This window comes from Humulus lupulus, chromosome 5 (assembly GCF_963169125.1).
Source record: "Humulus lupulus chromosome 5, drHumLupu1.1, whole genome shotgun sequence".
Classification (NCBI taxonomy): domain Eukaryota; kingdom Viridiplantae; phylum Streptophyta; class Magnoliopsida; order Rosales; family Cannabaceae; genus Humulus; species Humulus lupulus.
Window position 1 is genome coordinate 242,577,885 of NC_084797.1, and position 20,930 is coordinate 242,598,814.

The window sequence follows — 20,930 nt, forward strand, 5'->3', positions numbered from 1 at the left end:
CTCGCTCCATTCCTATATCGTGAATGAGAAATGCCCCACAACCACACCCCATTCCTCATCTAAAAGTGTAATCCTCATTCAAATAAAAACGGTCCCACAATGATCTATCTCGTGAGAAAAAAATTTCATCCCTAATAATAATAATAATAATAAATTGGGTGTAGTTTTAATATTATAAAGAAGTTTAGTAGGTGAGAAGGTGAGCAATATTCTTGTAGTGTGTGTGTGTGACAAATAAAGAAGCTTCTATTTCTTTTGGAGTTTTTCTTTTAAGGAACATTTCTTTTGGATATGATATTCCTCAAAATGATCCTTGTTCTCCAAATGTGTATAAACCACATGTTAAACTTTAACATACACGAAACCATATAACCATGGATAAACTCTCTTTTTTTTCCTTTACCATTTTCACAATGTGTATTTACAAAAGAACCCTCCTTCTTTAGCAATCTTTTGGTTATACAAACAAGGTTTAAAAGGTTATACTCGTCTTTGTGTGCACCAAAGGATAATAATATGAATGATACATAGGAACCCACAAAATACATGATAGATTATCTTTTGATTAAATAGTAGCACAATAAAGATTAAAAGTTATTGAGATTAACTTATAGGGTGCTTGTGTAGCATTGGATGAGCCTAAAGCAAAATTTAAATTTACCACATATAATAAGAGAATTGCTAAAGGGCAATATTGGTGTCCAACACTACAATTAGATAATATATTGATATTGGTGTAATCTAATATCGAGTCCCACTTATTTGAATTTAATAAAAATGATGAGGTATTGCTAATCAATGATGAGAATATATTTTATGTGGTATTGCTAATAGAAGAAGGTTTTGGAGCTGAGTGGGTTATGCTAACGTGTATGAGGTAGATTTCATTTATTAAGTGAAAGAAGCTTTCTTGTATATAAATATATATATATATATATAAATAAAAATAAAAAAGTGAAAGAAGCTTATATTTAATGTCCAATCCATGGCCATGGGCTTTGGCACCCACCAGAGATTGACATTGTCGCTCAAATAGTTTCATTGTCGTTCACCCATTGGTTAATGGTGGAGCGTTGTTAGTGGCCCAAGAAACTGCCGACGTTGTGGGCCCATGCCAATTATGTGGGCCCTGAGTAACGAGAGTTTCAATAGAGAAATGGGATATTTTTAGATGGATTATTTATGTTAGGGGCTTGTATTTGCCATTTTGTTTACAAAAGTACCAAATTTTTGTATATTGGATTTTTAAGTTTTTACACACAAATATCACTTTTTTTCCACATTCTCTTCATGCTTCTGCTGTCAAACCCCCATGCTGGTAACCGCTCATCGAACTGTTGATCTCATCGAACGCCACTGCATGTGCCACTCAAAGGTGGTGCTATCGTGGTTTTGATTGCCTTTTTTGACTATTTTTTACTACTCGAAGGCTGGAGGGTGGTACCATTGAAATGAGCTTTTCAAAAGAAACAAAACATAACCACCCATTGTTCTTACACCATTGGTCAAAAATGGAGGTTTAAGGTGATAGCGCACAAGCTTCAACTGGGTACCCACAACAAGTGAGGTAGCAAGATTTGATGGCTTAGGGTTTCAGCGGCCAACAAAGCCAATGATTCTTTGTGTGTGGTTGTTAACATCGCATAAGAAAGTTATTATCCCCGTTTCCTCCCTTCATTCGCGGCTCCGCATATTGAGTCTGTGGGCCACCCTGAAGGGACTTAAGGCCCAGATCGGGCCCAATTTATGAGGAATGAGTGAGCCCTAGCGGCCCAAATATCAGTAAAGCCCAAACGTTGTCCCGAAATAAAAATCGGGACCATGAAGTTGGCATGTTTCATCTTCCTGGACCCATTGTCTGGTGTTTTCCGGGGTGCGATGAGGATATTGTTTCCTCCAAGTCTAAAAATGGTCCGAGACAATAGTGGATGAACTCGGATCCTGGTAAACGAACCATGATCTTGGTAAATGAAGAAGGATGTTAGTAAATGAACCCGGACCAGGCGACCAGGTTAGGCGTGATAATTTGTCCCTGATACTGACATCACCCCGAGAAACACGGAGTTTGTCCCCATAACTAACCTGCAGAAGAGGTTACATACGGAATGTACGTCGTTATTTCAGTACTGTACCGCCACTACTCTGATGGATCTTGTCCCCCGGATCTCCTTAGAAGCCCACGCGAACCAGATTGAAGCTGCGTACTGTTGTCAGTCTTATAGCGCGGTTACGCTCAGGCCGACCTAATGAACAGTTGTGCACTGTGGAAATGATCCGATTTTTCTCTTGTAAGCATACACTCTGCTCAAATTCAGAGAAACTTCATTACTAAAGCTCCTAAAAGCTCTAATACGATTGACTCGTGGACTAAGGCTTTTTAACGCCCCAACCACGTAAAATTCATTGTGTGATAACTTCTAATCCTTTCTTTCTAAGCTCTCTTATCTTTTATAATTCTAGTTTCCAAAAAACTCGGTAAACAGGAGTAGATCAACATGTACCATATTTTAGCATCGTGAGCTTTAACCGACCTCCCACATTAGGCAACGCTAAAGAAGGCAGTGAGACTTGGAGGCTAAGGACTTTGACTGTAACATCCCCAATTTGCTAATAAGGTTTAAGACCTTGATTAGCCTGGAGGGCAATAAATGATTTAACATGATAATATGTGAATTTAAATGAATATGTGATTTGAATGCATGTTTAGGTGAAATAAATATGCATGTGGGCTCCGTTTGATTGCTATGGGTAAATTGGTAATTTTAGCCCGTTGAAGGCATAAATGTAATATATATGGGAAATTTATGATATAATGGTGATATAACTGTGATGCACGTTCCAAGACGGTCCTAGGGAGCTAATTAGTTTAAAAGTCACAACGAGATTAAATACCCGGCTTGGGAGGAGCCTAGGGGTATTTTGGGAATTTTATAAAGTGAGTTTGGGAATTTTTGGTTAATGGTATTTTAGTAGCTTGAGTGACCATTGGTAACCATTAAGGATAGTTATTCTAGGTGAGGAAAAATGGTATATTTGTAAGGGATGTGAAATGTCTAGGATGATATTGAGGTTTAGCTAGAAAGAGAATTAGATGGAAGGGTAAATGAGTCTTTTGGCAGGGATTTAGATAACTTGAGCTGAAGAGAAGTCATTCACGTTTTACACTTAGACAATTCAGTTCTTGCTGAAAGTGAAGGGAAAACTAAGGGCTAGAAGAAAAAGTGGAAGAGGAAGAGAGCTGAGTTTCTTTGAGGCTAGGGAGGAGTTTAAGGCTATAGAATCAAGCTAAGGCCAAGGTTGATACAGAGGTAAGAATTCATCTCTGTTTTGTTTTAAGTTTCCAAGCTTGATTTGAGAGTGTGAGAATAAAAATTGAAAGCTAAATTTGTGATTGATTATTTGTGAGAATTCAGCTTGGGATCAAAGGGGATTTATTTGAAGCTAGAATTGAAGGAAGCTTAAGGTCGAATTCTTGATTGAGGTAAGGATTTTATGCATTTATGAAGTTTGTTTCTGGTGTGGTTTAAGAATTTTGAGGGATGGTTTAAGCTTTACAAGTTCTGCTTTAAGTTTTGAAAAGCTTGGTTTAAGTTTCTGAAATTTGAAACCAAATGGTGAATCATGGGTTTGATTATGTGTTTAGGCTTTTTGTTGGTGTTTATAAGTTGTTAGGTGGTTTATTTGAGGTTTGAGGCTTAGGTAAGCATTGGGGTTGGTTTGTGAGTGTTTTGGTTCGGGGAAAACACTTGGAGAAACCCAGAATTCTGGGTTCGCGAAGGGGCGCCGCGACCCTGTTCTTCTGCGCCGCGGCACTAAGCTGCAGCAGGGGACAAGGGCCATTCTGGGTGCCGTGGTGCTAGGCCATTTTTGGGCAGGGGAAAATTTTCCATTTTAGGGCTTTTGCCCAGGGGGCTCGGGGGATGTTTTTGCTACTTTGTTTTGGGAAACGGGAGGTCCCGAGAGCACGGGATTAATCTTGGGAAATGGTTTTGGATTGGTTAGTATTAAAGAGTATTTTTTTTATGTGTTGTGACTAGGTTTTCGGAGAGGCTCGGGTTAGAGGACCGTGCTCGTGACTTCGGTGCACAAGAAGATTGGGACACAGGTAAGAAAACTACTGTTTCCCGTAGAGCATGAGTTGTGGGGCTTGGCCCTATATGACTATGTTGTGGGGTTTGACCCTTTGATTGAGTTTATGTATGCTTAGCTTGTTGGTTAGCTTTATCATATGTGAATGTGTTGGTTGAACGGCATGAGTCGTGAACAGTGAAGATCGCTAACGGCGAAGGCCGAGAATGGCAATGGGCCGGGAACGGCGATAGGCACGTGGAGTGCAAGGCCGAGTGCGGCAAGGGGCCAGGACTGGAAGCAGCGTTTAGCGCGCGGAGTGCGAGTTGCTAGGATAGATCCTAAAGGATACCTGGGATATCCTCATGGTATGGACCGCGAATCCAGGGCATGGTAAAGCGCCTGGGACGACATGGCCGTATGTGTTTAGCCTGTTGATGGCCTGTGTTAACTGATAAGTGTTTGATATGCATATGTTGTCTGTTTGTGAGTTTTCTTGCTGGGCTTTGGCTCACGGGTGCTCTGTGGTGCAGGTAAGGGCAAGGAGAAAGTCAACCAATCATGAGTATGGCGCCCGTGAGGCGGCATGTACATGTTTGGTCAGCCTGACTGCCACAGTTAGGGGCATTTTTGGGAGATGAATGTATAAACTGGATTTTGTCGTTTAGTCAACTGTGGTTACATTTTGAGTTGTAAAGATTTCTAAACTGTACTTTGGGATCCCAAATGTTAAACATTTTACGATTTTCAGTAAATGGAATTATTTTCAAAGTTTATGTCTCTGTTTATGTTTTGGTTACACATTTATTTTTAAACCTCGATTAGCGAGTTAAACACGCGTTTTAAACTCACGTTTTAAACTCACTTATTAACGGCTCTTAGGTAGTAGGGCGTTACATTGATGATCGATGGGCATAATAGTTTGGCGTATGTAGTGGTGGTGTGGCGAATGGAGGCAATCTAGTGTGAATGTAGCTGTGTAGAGAAAGGGAGATAAAATGGCTATTTTTTATGAAATGAAGGGTATTATGTAACTTTTTCTAGAAAATTGTCCATAAAATATGATGGTTTTTGTGTAACAAAACATAAAAATATAGGTCTTCGATAAAATTAGACATAGTTTTGTCTATTTTGGTTCATAAAATAACTTTTTTTAACAAATTGACCAAATGCTCGTTGATGGAAATTATGGAGTACATAGGTTATAATACATGGTGGAATTTTTTCCAACTAAGTTACATCGTTTTCTATTTGAAGTGCATATTTTGTCAAACAATGAGCAATGGTATTACCATTACGCAATAAATGAGCAAAACATATACCTGGAAATACATATAACAAGGATCTATTGTTCCTAATAAGACAACCTCACTAGGATAATAAAATCCTAGAAGTGTGAACATAGTGAACAACAACCTCTGAATCAATGTCAACTGTTGAAATGAAAAAACCAAGCTCTAAACACCAAGACAAAACAAAATATTTGGCCAAAGCCTTGGCATCTTTTGGTGACAAGAATCTGGTAAACCGCTTCGCCAAAGCACCTAAAGGAAAACCTTCCAAGTCACAAACTATCGCACTAAAACCAACCAGGTCATTCTCAAGATTGATTGCAACATCTACATTCAGCTTGAGGGAACCTGAGCGAGATTGTCCATAAGACTGGGGTCACAGGAGCTTGACGTAAACCAAAGTGGGGTTGAAATAGCTAAGCTCTTAACAAAAGCTCATAATACTGACCTACCAAAAGAAGAAGATCAAAACCAGTATGATAAGCAAAACCATGCTTCGCCTTATTCCGTTCTCCCCAAATAGTCCAAGCATAAATGAGAAGTGTAGCAAAGTCTAAAGAAGACAAAGAAGAAAGTATTGCTTGCAGAGTACCAGCAATACTCCAAGATAATGTATGCTTCACTAAACTCCAAAACCTTTTAGCCTCCAAACTTGGAAAGATAAAAGATAGAGGCAAAGAGCATGTAAGAGATCGTCATGGTGCTAACCATAGTAGAAACAATAGTCATCACACAGAAAGTGATGAGCCTGAAGAGAAGTAGCAGTTGGAATGATATCATGACATACATACCAAGAGAACAACTTGACTTTCCTCAGAAGCTTCAAGGACCATAAGGTCTGCCACCAGGGGCGGACTTAGAATATAATTTTACTGGGGTCAAAAAAAAAATTCACAGATAGTTGATATATGCACACTGAAAAATATTTGGAGCCTTCTTTAAAAAAGGTAATAAAAATAATGAAAAGAAAAGCATTAATGTAGCAGATAGTTGGAGTGTGGTGCACGAAAAAAAATTACTTTTCAGTGTGATGCACCAAAATGTAAATATATTTTCTTTAAAAAAAAATGTAAATATTTTAGTGGGGTCAATATATTTAATTATTAAAATACTTAAAATATTACAAAAATATTAACATATGTATATGTAATTTATAAAAGTTCACTAGGATCAGTTGACCCCACTCGTTCCATATTCAGTCTGTCCCTGTCTGCCACCATCGAAAAATAGGCTGAGTAGAAGAAGAAGAAAGAAAACTCAAACATAAAGTTGCTAAATGATAACCACTTTTGATTAAATATATCCATGAGTCCTCATAATGCCAACATATCTGAACATTAGAAAATGTAATTTTAGAATATTAAACAGTTAAAATGTTGCAGGATTCAAAACGAGTAAGAAAAACAGAACAAAAAAATATTATAATTTTAAAAAATCATAGATGTCAAAGTAAACATAGACAAAACCAAATATCACCTAACTAATAGTAAATTATATAAGAGAGAAAATGATACAAGGGAAGTAAGATAAAAGTAATTGCATAGTCAATTACTTAAATTAAAAATATTATGAAAATAATTGATCAATTCACCCGTACAAAACAAAAAAGTATGAGGAGATTGGCGTCGCCCGGGTTCGAACCGGAGACCTTCAGTGTGTTAGACTGACGTGATAACCAACTACACCACGACACCTGAGATGGAATCCTTCATTGCATTTATTTATTAATAAATGGAAAAATGAGTTTTAATGGAACACTCATGCTATCATTTTGGACCGAAGTATTTACTCTTTAATTCGCAAAGCCCATTAACCACAGTATTTACGGCCCATTAGTATAAAAGAATTAGACCACGAAATCTTAATCCTATTCCTAATGAGGCAGAAACAGGCACAAATCCAAAGTTTAAGTGAGGAGAGGCTGTCCTACCTCAAAATTTAATATATATATATATATTAAAATGGGTTTAAAAAGTTTACTAAAATAAACCTTAAAAAATAAAAATATAAGAATTTTCTTAGGTAGGAACGTTTTCTATTTTCAGTACTTGATGAAATTATAATCTATTTTTTTTTTAAATGATGGCATACATTACAGTTATAACAGATATCACGCTAATTTTTGAAAAATTCCAAATAATTTATGGTGCTGAAATGAGAGTTCAAACCGTCACTTGTGCGTGTGCCTGATTTTTTTTATACGCGTGAAAAATATACTATATGAACTCTGATTACACCACGATAAATTAATCAGAATTTAAAAAAAATGAATTATAATTTCTCTTAGTACCATAAATAAAAAACATTCTTAACATAGGAACAAAAACAAAAGTAAAATGAAACATTTATTTTATTTCAATAATTTAACAAAGTAATAATTTCTCTAAACTAATAATTCATGAAATAGTTTTATTTCAATAAATTTTTTACTTCGTCTTGTTGCGGTGCTTAGATGTGGATTTAAGCATGGAGCATTCAACATTTTCCAACCCTACCATGTTGAACTTTAATTAGTTCTCAACTCTCACACACTTACTTCATTAGTTTCAAAAATTATATTAAAGAAAAATAGGTTGGACTATACCAAAAATAAAGTTTAGAAAGCAGAAAACTTGTTTCAATTCTCCAAATTTATTTATATGAAAAACTAACATAGAAAAAAAAAATCACATAAGAAAAACCCATTAAAATTTTATTAGTTAAAGCATAATTCTCCCAAAATTCAAATTTTTAAAATTGATCAAAATGTAGTAATCTAATTTCAATTATATACCTCTCATGTATTTTATTTGTGTATTTTTCTAGCTGTTTCAATCAAGTGCCAACTAAGTTCAAGTACTTTGGTATTATAACAGGCACAAAATTATGACAAATAATTGATCAAATAAGCAATGAATATTCTACCGCCAAAGCAGGTAAGCAAATGAATATCTCATCAAATTCAAGTGTTTGTTTGTGGTAGTTAAGCGGTCAAAAGAAAATGAATCAATTTTCCTTCTTCTTCTTTTTTGGTTTAAGTTTAATTGTTTCATTTTTTCTTTATTTTTTTGCTATTAACGCCCAAAGGCCAAAACATTGTATCATAACAATAGGTAGCGGAGTGACCAACTTTTCTTCCCAATACACAACAAAACAAAAGCTTTTCTTTGTTAGCTCCAATCTTTCACTGACTTAACAAAGTTGTCTTCCTTTCATTATATATATACATACATATATATATGCACTAAAAATTGATACTGTTTTAGAGGGCTGAAAGAGAGAGGATAATAAGGCAGAGGAATAGAGAGAGAGAGAGAGAGTTTGATATGGCAGCTGCGGCTGGTTCTTGTTGCTCTTCTGGTGTGCTTTTTAGAGCGAAAGAAGCTGGTGGGAATGGAGCTTTTTGGGCTCAATACAATGGGCTTAGGCCTGGTGACAATGCTCATATGTTTCAAGCTGGGACTAAGCCAAATGGGCTTCTTTCTACTTCAGGTATTCTGATCACCATCAATATTTTGAGATTGGAAAGCACTCATTAGTACCACAAAGCTTTTTAGATGTCATATAAGTGGAATTCTTTTTTGGAATGTAACCCAAAAACTGCATTTTCACTCAAATTATTCTTGCTTTGCTATATGGATCATCATGTGTATTTGGAACCCTTAAGGAACTGTTTTATTCATAATCCTTATATGAAGAGAAGTTGTTTGTTAAAATGATTTCTTGGATGGTATGATTATCTACTTGTGTTAGTTCTGCATTGACATGTAGGGAGATTTATATGTTTGAGAATGAAAAATGTGATATTGTTTAATGGGATTGTAGCATTCATTTAGTTTTATTCACAGCCAAAAAATGCAGTGCAATCAAGGCCATGGCATCAGCTCCCAAAAGGGAAAAAGATCCCAAAAAGAGAGTTGTCATAACAGGAATGGGGCTGGTTTCTGTTTTTGGCAGTGACATTGATACATTCTACAACAAACTTCTCGAGGGAGAGAGTGGAATAAGTATCATAGACAGATTTGATGCATCAAACTTCTCTGTCCGTTTCGCGGGACAGATTCGTGATTTTTCATCCAAAGGCTACATTGATGGGAAGAATGATAGGCGCCTTGACGATTGTTGGAGATACTGTTTGGTTGCTGGAAAGAGAGCACTTGAGAATGCCAATCTTGGACCTGAAATACTTGAAAATGTCAGTTACATAGGATTGTATCTAGTTGCATAGTGTGTGTGAAGTTCAACACTCGCTTCATCTTCTAAGTACTGAATTTTATTATGTGTTGTTCCACAGATGGACAGAACAAGAATAGGAGTGTTGGTTGGAACAGGTATGGGAGGCTTATCAGCATTCACTACTGGTGTTGATGCTCTTATCCAAAAGGGATACAAAAAGATGTCTCCTTTTTTCATTCCTTACTCCATCACCAACATGGGGTCAGCATTGTTAGCTATAGACACTGGCCTAATGGGGCCAAATTACTCCATTTCCACTGCTTGTGCCACAGCCAACTACTGCTTCTATGCTGCTGCAAACCATATCAGAAGAGGTGAAGCAGATATAATGGTGGTTGGTGGGACTGAGGCTGCAGTGATGCCTACTGGTGTTGGTGGTTTCATAGCTTGTAGGGCATTGTCTCAGAGAAATGAAGCTCCCCATAAAGCCTCGAGGCCTTGGGACAAAAATCGCGACGGTTTTGTCATGGGAGAAGGCTCTGGTGTTCTGGTAATATGATGATGAACATGATCTTTTTCTGTTTCATTGGCATGTTTACTAATCTATAATGAAAAAGTCTCAAGAACTGTGTTTCCCCTTTCTTGATTCCACTAATTGAACCATTTTATTACTTGCAGATTAGATAACATGTTACTAGAGTTTTGAGTTAACTAAACTTGTTAATACACTTCTGTATGTACTTAGGTCGCATTTAGATTGTGGGACTTGATAGGATTAACCTTATAGTATATCTGAATTATGTTTTGACTTGGAATAGGTAATGGAGAGCCTGGAAAGTGCAATGAATAGAGGAGCAACCATAATTGCAGAGTACTTAGGTGGTGCCATAACATGTGATGCTCATCATATGACTGATCCCAGGTCAGATGGCCTTGGTGTCTCATCTTGCATAACCAAGAGTTTAGAAGATGCTGGAGTTTCTCCTGAAGAGGTTAAACACCATTTCTTGATCCCAGAACTGTTAAACCCTTTGATCTTTTACATTAGTAGACTTATTATCAGCACTAATAATAATTATTTACAGGTGAACTATGTGAATGCCCATGCAACATCAACACTAGCAGGAGATTTGGCTGAAGTTAATGCAATCAAAAAGGTCTTTAAGGACACATCTGAGATGAAGATGAATGGAACCAAGGCAAGAGAAGCCTGAAAAACCCAATTGAAGAATATTATTATATTTCACTTGCACATGCAAACAAAATTCATTTATTTATTTATTTTCTTTTTTTAAAATCTTATTTCAGTCAATGATTGGGCATGGTCTTGGGGCTGCTGGTGGATTGGAAGCAATAGCAACCATAAAAGCAATCAACACAGGGTGGCTGCATCCAACCATTAACCAAGATGTACTATAAATCATGGCCTTCATTTTCCTAAATTTATGCCTCAATTCTGCCAATTTATTATTTTAATGGTATTGATCTAAACCAGATAAATTTTACTTCATTTTTCTTTTCTTTTTTTGTTTACAGAATTTGGAGCCTGATGTTACAATTGACACTGTTCCAAATGTAATGAAGAAACATGAAGTCAATGTTGGTATGCTACTTATAACACACTCCTAAAAAACATGTCAAAGTACATAAGAAAAGACTTGACCTCAAAACTTTTTAATGCTTATATTTCTTCTGGTTTCCATGGCAGCTATCTCAAACTCATTTGGCTTTGGTGGGCACAATTCAGTGGTTGTTTTTGCACCCTTCAGACCTTAGAAAAAAAAAACACATGAACTCAAACAAGTGGTTTTTTTAATCCTCTTTACCTCTCTACTTTTAGATTCTCATTGATTTCAGAATTTTAAAACTATCTGTAATTTGATAGAGGCTATGATGTGCTAATATAAGGATTAGATGAGATTGAGCACATTCTCTTGTTTACATTTCCTTCTTTTCCCAGTGAATAAAAACTATGATTCTTCTTTCTTTGCAATGTTATTAATCTTAAGTAAGCTCAAATCCATTTTTTATTGGTATCAACCCTCATCAGAAAAAACTAGATTTAATCATAATATGATATCTGACTAGTTTTTCACCCTCCAAAGCTTTGGTTGGACCAAGTTTGTTGTTGGAAATTGATCCTATTCTTGTCTGGATGCATCAAAAGTATCTATGAATCTAAAACAAGCAACCAATGAGATGAGGTCTACTCTATTTTTGGCTCAAAGAGCAAATTCTGGTTTTGTATTGTTTATTTAAACCAATGCAACTAGGCTAGGCTGCATCAGCTTCCAAGTGTCTTTATATGAATGAAAAACTAAACCTCAGATAAAAATATTAGTACAAAATATAATATACAATAGCACACAGATAGTTACATAAACATTTTCTTCCTTTGCGTATCTCCAACTTCAGATCTTCTATGATACTTGACAACTATATTTAATTTTATTTAGAGGAATCAAGCAACAAGTTTGTAACTCTGATAAAGACCCTGATATAATAAGTAATGTCATTAGAATGTATTCTCTCCTACAACACAAGCAACAAGGTGTGTACATATATATATATATATATGGATCGGATTTTGTTTTATCGGAGAATGCATTTCGTTCTTCTCACAACCGACTGATCAATAATCAGATTGATTGAACGGTTAATAACCATTGATATATTAAATCTTAATCTAAGTACATAACACAAAGCCTACAATATAAAAGGAAATGCAATTTGTTTTCTTACAAAACGCAAATAAAACTCGTTGCCTATATGCGTAAAGACAATATTTCATCTCATTAAAAGTCACATTTCGTTCACACCACAACCGTCCAATTAATGATTCAATTGATCGAACAGTTAACCATTATTGAAAACCTAAATGATTACACAGAGAAAAAGAACAAGATATATTTAGTTTATTACTATATATATATTTATATAAATATAATAATGGTTCTTGTGTAGTCATTGTTGATGGTGACCTCTTTTACTTCACTGTACAGATGAAATGTCACTCTCTTGAAAACAGTTTGTGAAATTACTGAAAATTTTAAAAATTGTGCTAAACTAGGGATGAGAGAAATAGATACCTTAAAAGTACATAGAAAGAAAAAAAATAGACTAATTTTGGTAATGTACCAAACCAATCTTTGCAAGTTGCTTCAAACATAGGTTCGTTCTCACAGAAGAAAGCACTATATAAATAAATAAATAAAATAAAATAAAAATTCTGGTTACTGTGAAGCCTAAGGTTTCTTATATTGAGATAGTGTTAGGCACTAAAAATTAATTAAAACTTAAACTATACTAAGATTATTATTATTATTATTTTTAGCGCCGACACTAAAGTTTGTGAACCCACTTGGCTTGGTGGTGGTGAGAACTGTTCAAGGGGATTGTGATCATGACCAAGTACAGATATAGGGGTAGCCCTTACTATTATTGACAATGAGGGTTTAATTTACTATTCACACCTCTTTTTTCATACATTTTTTTATTACAATCTTTATTGCAATGAGAATAAATTGGGTCACTTAAAAGGGTTTTAAGAAATATTTAATGTTTTGTTTTTAAGGGCCTTGAAATTGAAGCATCATGAGCTTTAGTGGTGTGTTTGGCTATAGGAATATGCTTCTAAGATCCCTCATGGACTGACTCTATATTTATATACATGTTCTCATCTACTATGTTTGTGTTTTCTATTTGTTCCTTGTTATTTTTTTTAATATTAGTATTGGGTAATATAATTAATTAAGAATTCTTTTATAGGGACTTTACTTTAAGTCTTACCGGTAGGGCTCTCAGTGTTCTCGACTTTTGAACAATTTTCGGCGCGATTTTTTTTTATAACCGTGTATATTGTAGCTATTTAGAGCATCAGCGCGATTTTCAGAAAAATTTGAATAGTTTACAGTACCAAAAACTTGGTTCAAACATATTGTTGCACGCGTGACTATGCGTGTGGAAAGCAACATGTTTGAACCTAGTTTTCGGTACTGTAAACTATTAGGAATTTTCTGAAAATTTGTAGAATGCTCTAAATAGCTACAATATACACGGTCATAAAAAAAATCGTGCCGAAAACTGTTCACGGGTCGAGAAACACTGAGAGCCCTACTAGTAGGGCTTAAAGTAAAGCCCCTGTAGAAGAATTGTCCTATAATTATATATGGTGTCCAATATTATTTGATGCGTCATACAATAGTATAATTTAATATCGGATCTTATATATCTAAATTTAAAATAAAATATGTGACACTCGAGATTAATTGCACCAATTATCATATACCGTATCGAGTAGTGTTGGGTACCATATGATGACCGGAAGTAGTAATGATCTCGGTTTTAGTTGTTGTATATTGCTTTTCTAGGTTTTGTTTTTTCCTCCTTCCACCCCATTTGAGGAAGTCAACTAATTAAAAGAGACAGCCTAAAAAAATAAAGATTAGTTGAGTCACTTTTGGTAATATTTTATTTTCATTACATGTTCTCTTATAAGCTCATATAGTTTTATGAGGTTTTTTGTATTGACACTATGCAAGAACCTGCTTTGTTTGTTATTATCCTTTCATATCAAAAGATGTTTATGAAAAAACAACAAAAGCAAAATAAATGGCAATTAGAAAATTATAGCCAAAAACTCATCCATAGGAGATTGAATTTTGTGCATTATCATAGTGCATTTGATAATATTAGTGGAAGAACAATTAGTAGGTGACCCTACTAAGCATTTAAAATTCATGGCAATAATTTAATATAACTTATTGTAATTAATATCTGTAAACTGTTACATTTCCAAACCACATAACCATTTTGCCAAAACTTTGGACATAGGATTAAAGAATGACCTAATTTCCCTATTTAGGGCATTTACTTATATCAAATTTAAAATCAAATCTCATTAATGAAATTAGGCTTAATCAAAGAACATACTTGTTATTGAGCTTCTAGGATTATATTCATAAATTAATATTTTTTTTTCTAAAAAAGTAAAAATTTAAAGCAATTTTTCAGTCAATAAGTTATACTTGTAAAGTTTACATAAAAAAATATATATATCTTGAAGCCATATTTTTAAAACGTTTTGTTAAAAAAATTGGAGTAAAATGTGGTGCCAATTGACTAATTTCTGTTGGATTACCTAAGTGGATTACAGAAAGGCAATTTAATAATTAAGGCTTCTCCTAATGTCATCAATCCAAATTTGACCAAAATATAATCAAAATTAAGCTCAAATAGTATAGTTCAACAACTAATTATGATTCATCTTCACTCAGTTGGTAGGTTAGCTAACATTAAACTTCTCAACCTCATACTATGATATATGAATATAGAAGAAAAATTAGGCCCAACCATGGTTTACAAATATAGCCACATTTTTTATAAGTTAATTACTACTAATCAATACATTATTAACAATCAAGTGGTGTTTAATTATTGACTCAAATTTCACACAATCATAATTAATTTGAAGATAACAATCTTCTCCAAGGGTCTTATGAGTTATGACCACTTTTGCTCACATCATGCTAATGGCATATTTGCATAAGAGATAATAGTGTTAGGTATAAAATAAATACATTTTTTTTCTTCAAACAAGACTTTAAAATAAACCATTTAAAAAATATAAAAAAAATCATTATTTTAACTTCTTATATTTAAATTCACCAATAAAAAAATATGTAGGAAATTTCACTATTTCAATTTCTTAATTTGCATTTAAATTCATAGATTATCATATAAAAACAAAGCCAAGAGGCAAAAATGTCAATAAATAGGGGTGTTCATTGGATGACATCCAATGTTTTTAAGCCCATCCGATCTGATCCAATCATACAATTGGATGTTGGATTTTTGGAACCGATCCGATCCAATCATCTTGAACCAACCGATCTGATCCGATCCAATGGATGATTGGATCGGTTCGGTTCCATCCATTGGATGCATCCATTGGTTATCCGTTGGATCGGAACGGATCCATCCGATCTTTTAAAACATTTATTTAGGCTGATTTTTTTAAAAAATATATTATTTCAATTATAAAAACACTAATTACTCATCCAAATAATAAAAATACAGTAAATGTAATAAAATATAATATATTTTTTATCTGAATATTAATTGGATGGTATTGGATTATTATTGGATTGGATCGGTCGGTTGGATCCATTGGATTTACATGTCATCCAAGAACCGACCGATCCAATATTGGATTTTTTAAAATGTCATCCAATCCAATCCAATCCAATCATGATTGGATATCCAATTTTTAGCGGTCGGTTGACATTGGATCGGTCAGTTTGTTATTGGATCGGATCGTTTCTGCACAGCCCTATCAATAAATATATATGTGGTATTACTTTTTTTTTTCAAATTTATTTACTTGATTCCTAGATACATTTTTTTTTCACATACATACAGATTATTTTGCTACATACAATAAATAAGGAGACATGGACAACCATGTCATAAATCTATAATGAAGTATATAAACTAATATTTGAGTAAGAGTAATGATATGTACACCCAAATTATGCATTCAAATATTACACACAGTGACGTGTCACTACTTTTTAAAACGAGTAATGATATGTGCACCAAAAATATGCACCTAAACATTACACACAGTGACGTGTCACTGTTTTGTAAAACAGTGGGTCCCAGTTTTAATAAATGTGATTGGCTACACTAAACTGCCACATCACTGTGTGTAATATTTAGGTGCATATATCATTACTCTTTTAAAATACTGGGTCACAGTTTTAATAAATGTAATTTGCTAGACTAAACAGTCACATCACCGTGTGTAATATTTGAGCGTATATTTTGAGTATTGTACATTTCATTACTCTTTGAGTAATAACCTAAATAATTAATCTAAGGTCATATCTATATGAATGTAATTCTAGGAACACATCAAAGTCTTCATCATATCTTAGATCTATACATTATTATATGAAAATATATATGGGCATTATACAATTATACTCAATAGGAGAGACCAATACAATAGTAAGTAGTAACTAAACCAACTCCATAAAAGAAATCTTAATACACATATATAATTGGGCTTAGTTTTGAATTGTTTTATTATTTAATACCAAAATAGAAAAATATGAACAGATCAGTTCTAATTATATATATATATATATTTTTTCCCATTATGAAGATGCCAAGAATCTTACCACCAGTGTAAAGCTATTAATGTGCAATGTAGGTAACCCCATAAACCTAATTTATGCACTAAATACCTCTTTGACCAATCAGAGAACAGTAACATGGAATTTGACTTGGGTTTGTGATGAACAATTCTGGTTGACCAATCTTATGGTACTAATATGACCTTGCTTTTGTATCATATTCAACACTCAAATTAGGAGGAGGAATCTTGTTTACTTAGTTTAATCTTTATGACTTTTTTGTTTGTCTTTCCATTATGGGATTGGGTAGTTAAAATTCAATTATATATATATATTTATATTTATGTATATAATACATGGTTTTATCAAATCAAATAAAAAGGTAGTTTCTTTGTGTTTGTATTATGAGGGTTGGGAATATTTAGTGTATATATGGGCACTATCCACCTATCTTATAATAAGCTATTGGATCAAACTAAAAGAAGAAGAAAAGAAATTACCTTTTTAACTAATTGTGACTCAAATGTATGAATAGCTTCTTATAAAAATAAATTAATCATTGCTTGATATAAAGAAGACAAAGGGTATTGAGGTAGTTAGTCATGAATCAATGTTGTAATAATGAATGGTAAATTCCACATAGGATTTTGTGTACTTTTCCACATGAAAGAGAAAAAGTGTGAAGAAATAAAGATGGGAAATGGGGTCCATTCAATATCAAAATAAAGTGAGTGGACTTGTAGTCCACTAGTTCACCAACAATCAACACCATTAAATAGCAAGATCCAAGGGTTGAGAAAGGTTGAAAGTAAGTTTCAAAAAAGAGGTCAAAACTAAATTCTTCTACTACTTGAAGTCTAAAACACCATGGGGCCAAAAATCTATACACAAAGCTTTCTATGCTCATTTAGTGCAAAGAAAATAAAAATGATGTGCTTACTTACATGGAAGCAATTCAATTGAAGAGAGTAGCCTAGCTTCCATCTCCACCACCAAAGAAACCAAAAAGTTATCCCTATTGCCCATGATTTGTCTTCACATGGAATCCAACCTAAAATGCTTCTTTCTTTAATTTGTTTGCAAGGTATCCCGCCTAAAAATTAAACTAAACCTTATTAAGGATTTCTTTTCTTTTTTTTATTTTTTTATTTTTTGGTAACATACCCCACACAACACCATAAAAAATTGCCAAATCCTAGGTGGTGGAAAAGGAATCAAGTGGGCATTGGCTCAACTTCATTTGGTGGGGTCCCCTAATTATAATTACATATTTATAAAAAAAAAAAAAAAAAAACTTGGGGTTGAAAGAGAGTCATCTTTGAATTTGTGCAGGCCAAGGGTAGCCATGGAACTTCAACCAAATTGGTCTCCACATGGGGTGAGCAAACAAGATCACCAAATCACCTATGACATCAATTTCAAAATTAAAATAACAATAATAAGAAGAAGAAGAAGAAAAAAACTTATATTAGTAATAATAATAATTGTTGGCACTAAAACTAATAATTTAAAGAATTATTGTCTTTATTAGTGATATAGTGAATGAGGGAGTGAGTGAGAATAGAAAAAGCATTTCCGGGTTTGAGGGATGTGGTGGGACAAATAAGCAGCATGTCCCTTTTAAGGGACTTTAGAGGGACTTGTCTGAGGTCACTATGTTGGGCTTGGCTTGGGAGCAGCCTTTCCCAATATCTGCCTTGGATGAATTTCATTACCTACCTTTCAAAATAAATAAATAGACATTATAATTATGGAAATTTACTCATTTAGTTATCTTTATTTTTACAAAGTATAATTTTGGTACTCTTTATTTTTAATAATACTCATATCATACTATGTATTTTAAAAACATAAATATTTGGTATACTAATTAATAAAATTTTGTTAATATGACCAAACTGTCAGCAGCTATATATAATTTGTAGCTCGTATAATTGAGAGTAATTTAATTAAATTGGTAAAATTTTATTAATTAAATTTGAGTTTAGGGTACCAAATATGTACAATTTTAAAATACAGGGTACCAAGTATGTATGACTTTAAAATGCAGGATACCAAATATGTACGATTTCAAAATGCAGGGTACCAAATAAATATTATTTGTAAACACAGGGTACCAAGATAATAATTTACAAAAATACAGGGTACCAAATAGTTACCTACTCTATTATTAACAATAATAATTGTTGAAACTTCAAATATACATGTATCTAGAACATATTAATCAATCATAGAAATGACAATTACTCCACTTGGACCAAATATATATATATATAATTTGTGTTTTTTTTTATAATATCAAAATATATAGATATGAGATGTTGAAATAGTAAATACAAATCTCACAACCATATCACCAGCAAACCCTAAATAAATTCGATGAATCGTCTCTCAATGATGAAACAAATTTTGATAAATTGGTAGTCCTAGCCAAATTGGCAAATCCAATCCGAGAAGGTAAGACACCTTAAGTGCAGCGAGAAGGTATGATCATAATATGACAGGTGTTGTTAGAGAAAATATCTCACGTGGAAAGTGTGTGGATACATTCAATAATACATACGAGCATGAGTTACTACACTCATCACCAATTAGTTTTGAAATAAAACATCATGCTTCTTACCATGCATCACATTCTACTTCTAAACTCATGTGAAACAAGCAATAAACTATTGCAAGATAGAAAAACTAAAACCAAAACGAGCCTACTTAACTATCAAGCAAAATAGGAAAATATGAACCTTGAATAGGAGAACTCCACAGACATAAATACTAAATTAATTCATCGCCATCAGAGTCAACAATACCAAAGCTGAAAGAAGAGACCGACTAAGAAAAACGTTGCCATCTAATCTTGAATCGAAAATGCATTTCATTCATTTTTTAATATTTCTCACATAAAATTCTTATATTTTTTTTATGATGCACCTATATTTAAAATCTTTATTTTAGATTGTATATTAAATTATGATTCAGATTAACTTATTAATTGACTTGACTAACAGAATCTGTACGTTCTTATTATGTTTGTAAATCATGATATCAAATTATTATTTTTACTGCAAAATATTCATTAACTTACATTATTTTCACTATAGCTTGATAAATATATTTTGACTTTGTTCCACTAAAGCCTTTTTATAATAATTGATGTCAATTTTTGTTGTATTTTAATACAACACTCACTATAGGGATCCTAAAACTAGTGAAGCCAATGTTTAATTAAATTGATCAATAATAAAGTTCTTTATGTAACATGCTTATTAAACCATTGTATTATTCGAACCTAATCCTAAGTTTAATTAAAAAGGATTTGAAATTAATGAATTATTACTATGTTAAGCATGATAAGATATCAAAAGAATATATAGCTCTTGGGAGGTAGCAAAGGGCACAAAAATTATTATATAAGCATATGTCATTAGCAAAAAGATTATGCCCCAATTATTATAAGCTAATGGTACAGATGTCAAGCATTAAAGCTATGAATAAGAAATCTTAAACTTTCTCAAAATTACAATTAAGTCCCTATTCTCACACATAAACATTCTTTCATTGGTTTGTCTTTATTATCTCCCTCATCATGTTCTCCTAAAAAAATTAAATAAAATTATTACAATAATTCTTAAACACCTAAGCCAAGTAATAAGCATGCTTACTCACACCACTAATTGTGATTATCAAATAAGACTGCTGCTGACGTGGCAATTGGCGGAGGAGGTTATTGTGGTTGTGAGAGTGTTTAACATAGTATTATTTGGTAACACTTAAAAAAATAGTTTTTTATTTAATTAATTAAAAATTTGACAATTAAACATAAATTAGTATTTGGTAACTCTATTTTTATTTATTATTTTAAAAAAATTTAATTAAAATTTATTAAATTTTAAAAATAAAAATTTTTCACTTATTTTTTTAAACTATTTTCGACTTTTCATTTTTATTTTATTTTTCAAATCAATATCTCATTTTATATTGTTAAACAAAAAATAAAAATAAAAGTTATCAAAAACATTTATTATTTTTTGTTTTTAAAAATAAAAAACAAAAATAGTTACCAAACATATTTTTATTTTTTAAAAATAAATAAACAAAAATAAAAACAATATTTCTATTTTCGAGTTAAAAAAATTTATAAACAAAATTTTTACCATACACAACCATAATTAATCAAATTGTATTATCATCAATTAATAACTAGAAGATTTTAAAACTACTTGTGGTATTAGAGGAATATAACCAAAATTTTGGAGCCAAGTACAAAAATGGAAATATA

The 20,930-nt window shown here is 33.0% G+C and overlaps 1 protein-coding gene and 1 non-coding gene across 2 annotated transcripts; one reads left to right on the forward strand and one right to left on the reverse strand.

The window, feature by feature from the left end:
- Positions 1–6,980: 6,980 nt before the first annotated feature.
- On the reverse strand, positions 6,981–7,054 carry TRNAV-AAC (transfer RNA valine (anticodon AAC)). The gene has a single exon. It is a non-coding gene; the product is annotated as a tRNA-Val (tRNA).
- A 1,309-nt stretch (positions 7,055–8,363) lies between these two features.
- Positions 8,364–11,501, forward strand: LOC133778631 (3-oxoacyl-[acyl-carrier-protein] synthase I, chloroplastic-like). The gene is made up of 8 exons (XM_062218619.1): positions 8,364–8,831; positions 9,188–9,534; positions 9,634–10,065; positions 10,334–10,507; positions 10,601–10,714; positions 10,824–10,925; positions 11,052–11,118; positions 11,224–11,501. Exons 1-8 carry the CDS (start codon positions 8,666–8,668, stop codon positions 11,289–11,291), a joined length of 1,470 nt encoding a protein of 489 aa, XP_062074603.1. The 5' UTR covers positions 8,364–8,665; the 3' UTR covers positions 11,292–11,501.
- Positions 11,502–20,930: the final 9,429 nt, after the last annotated feature.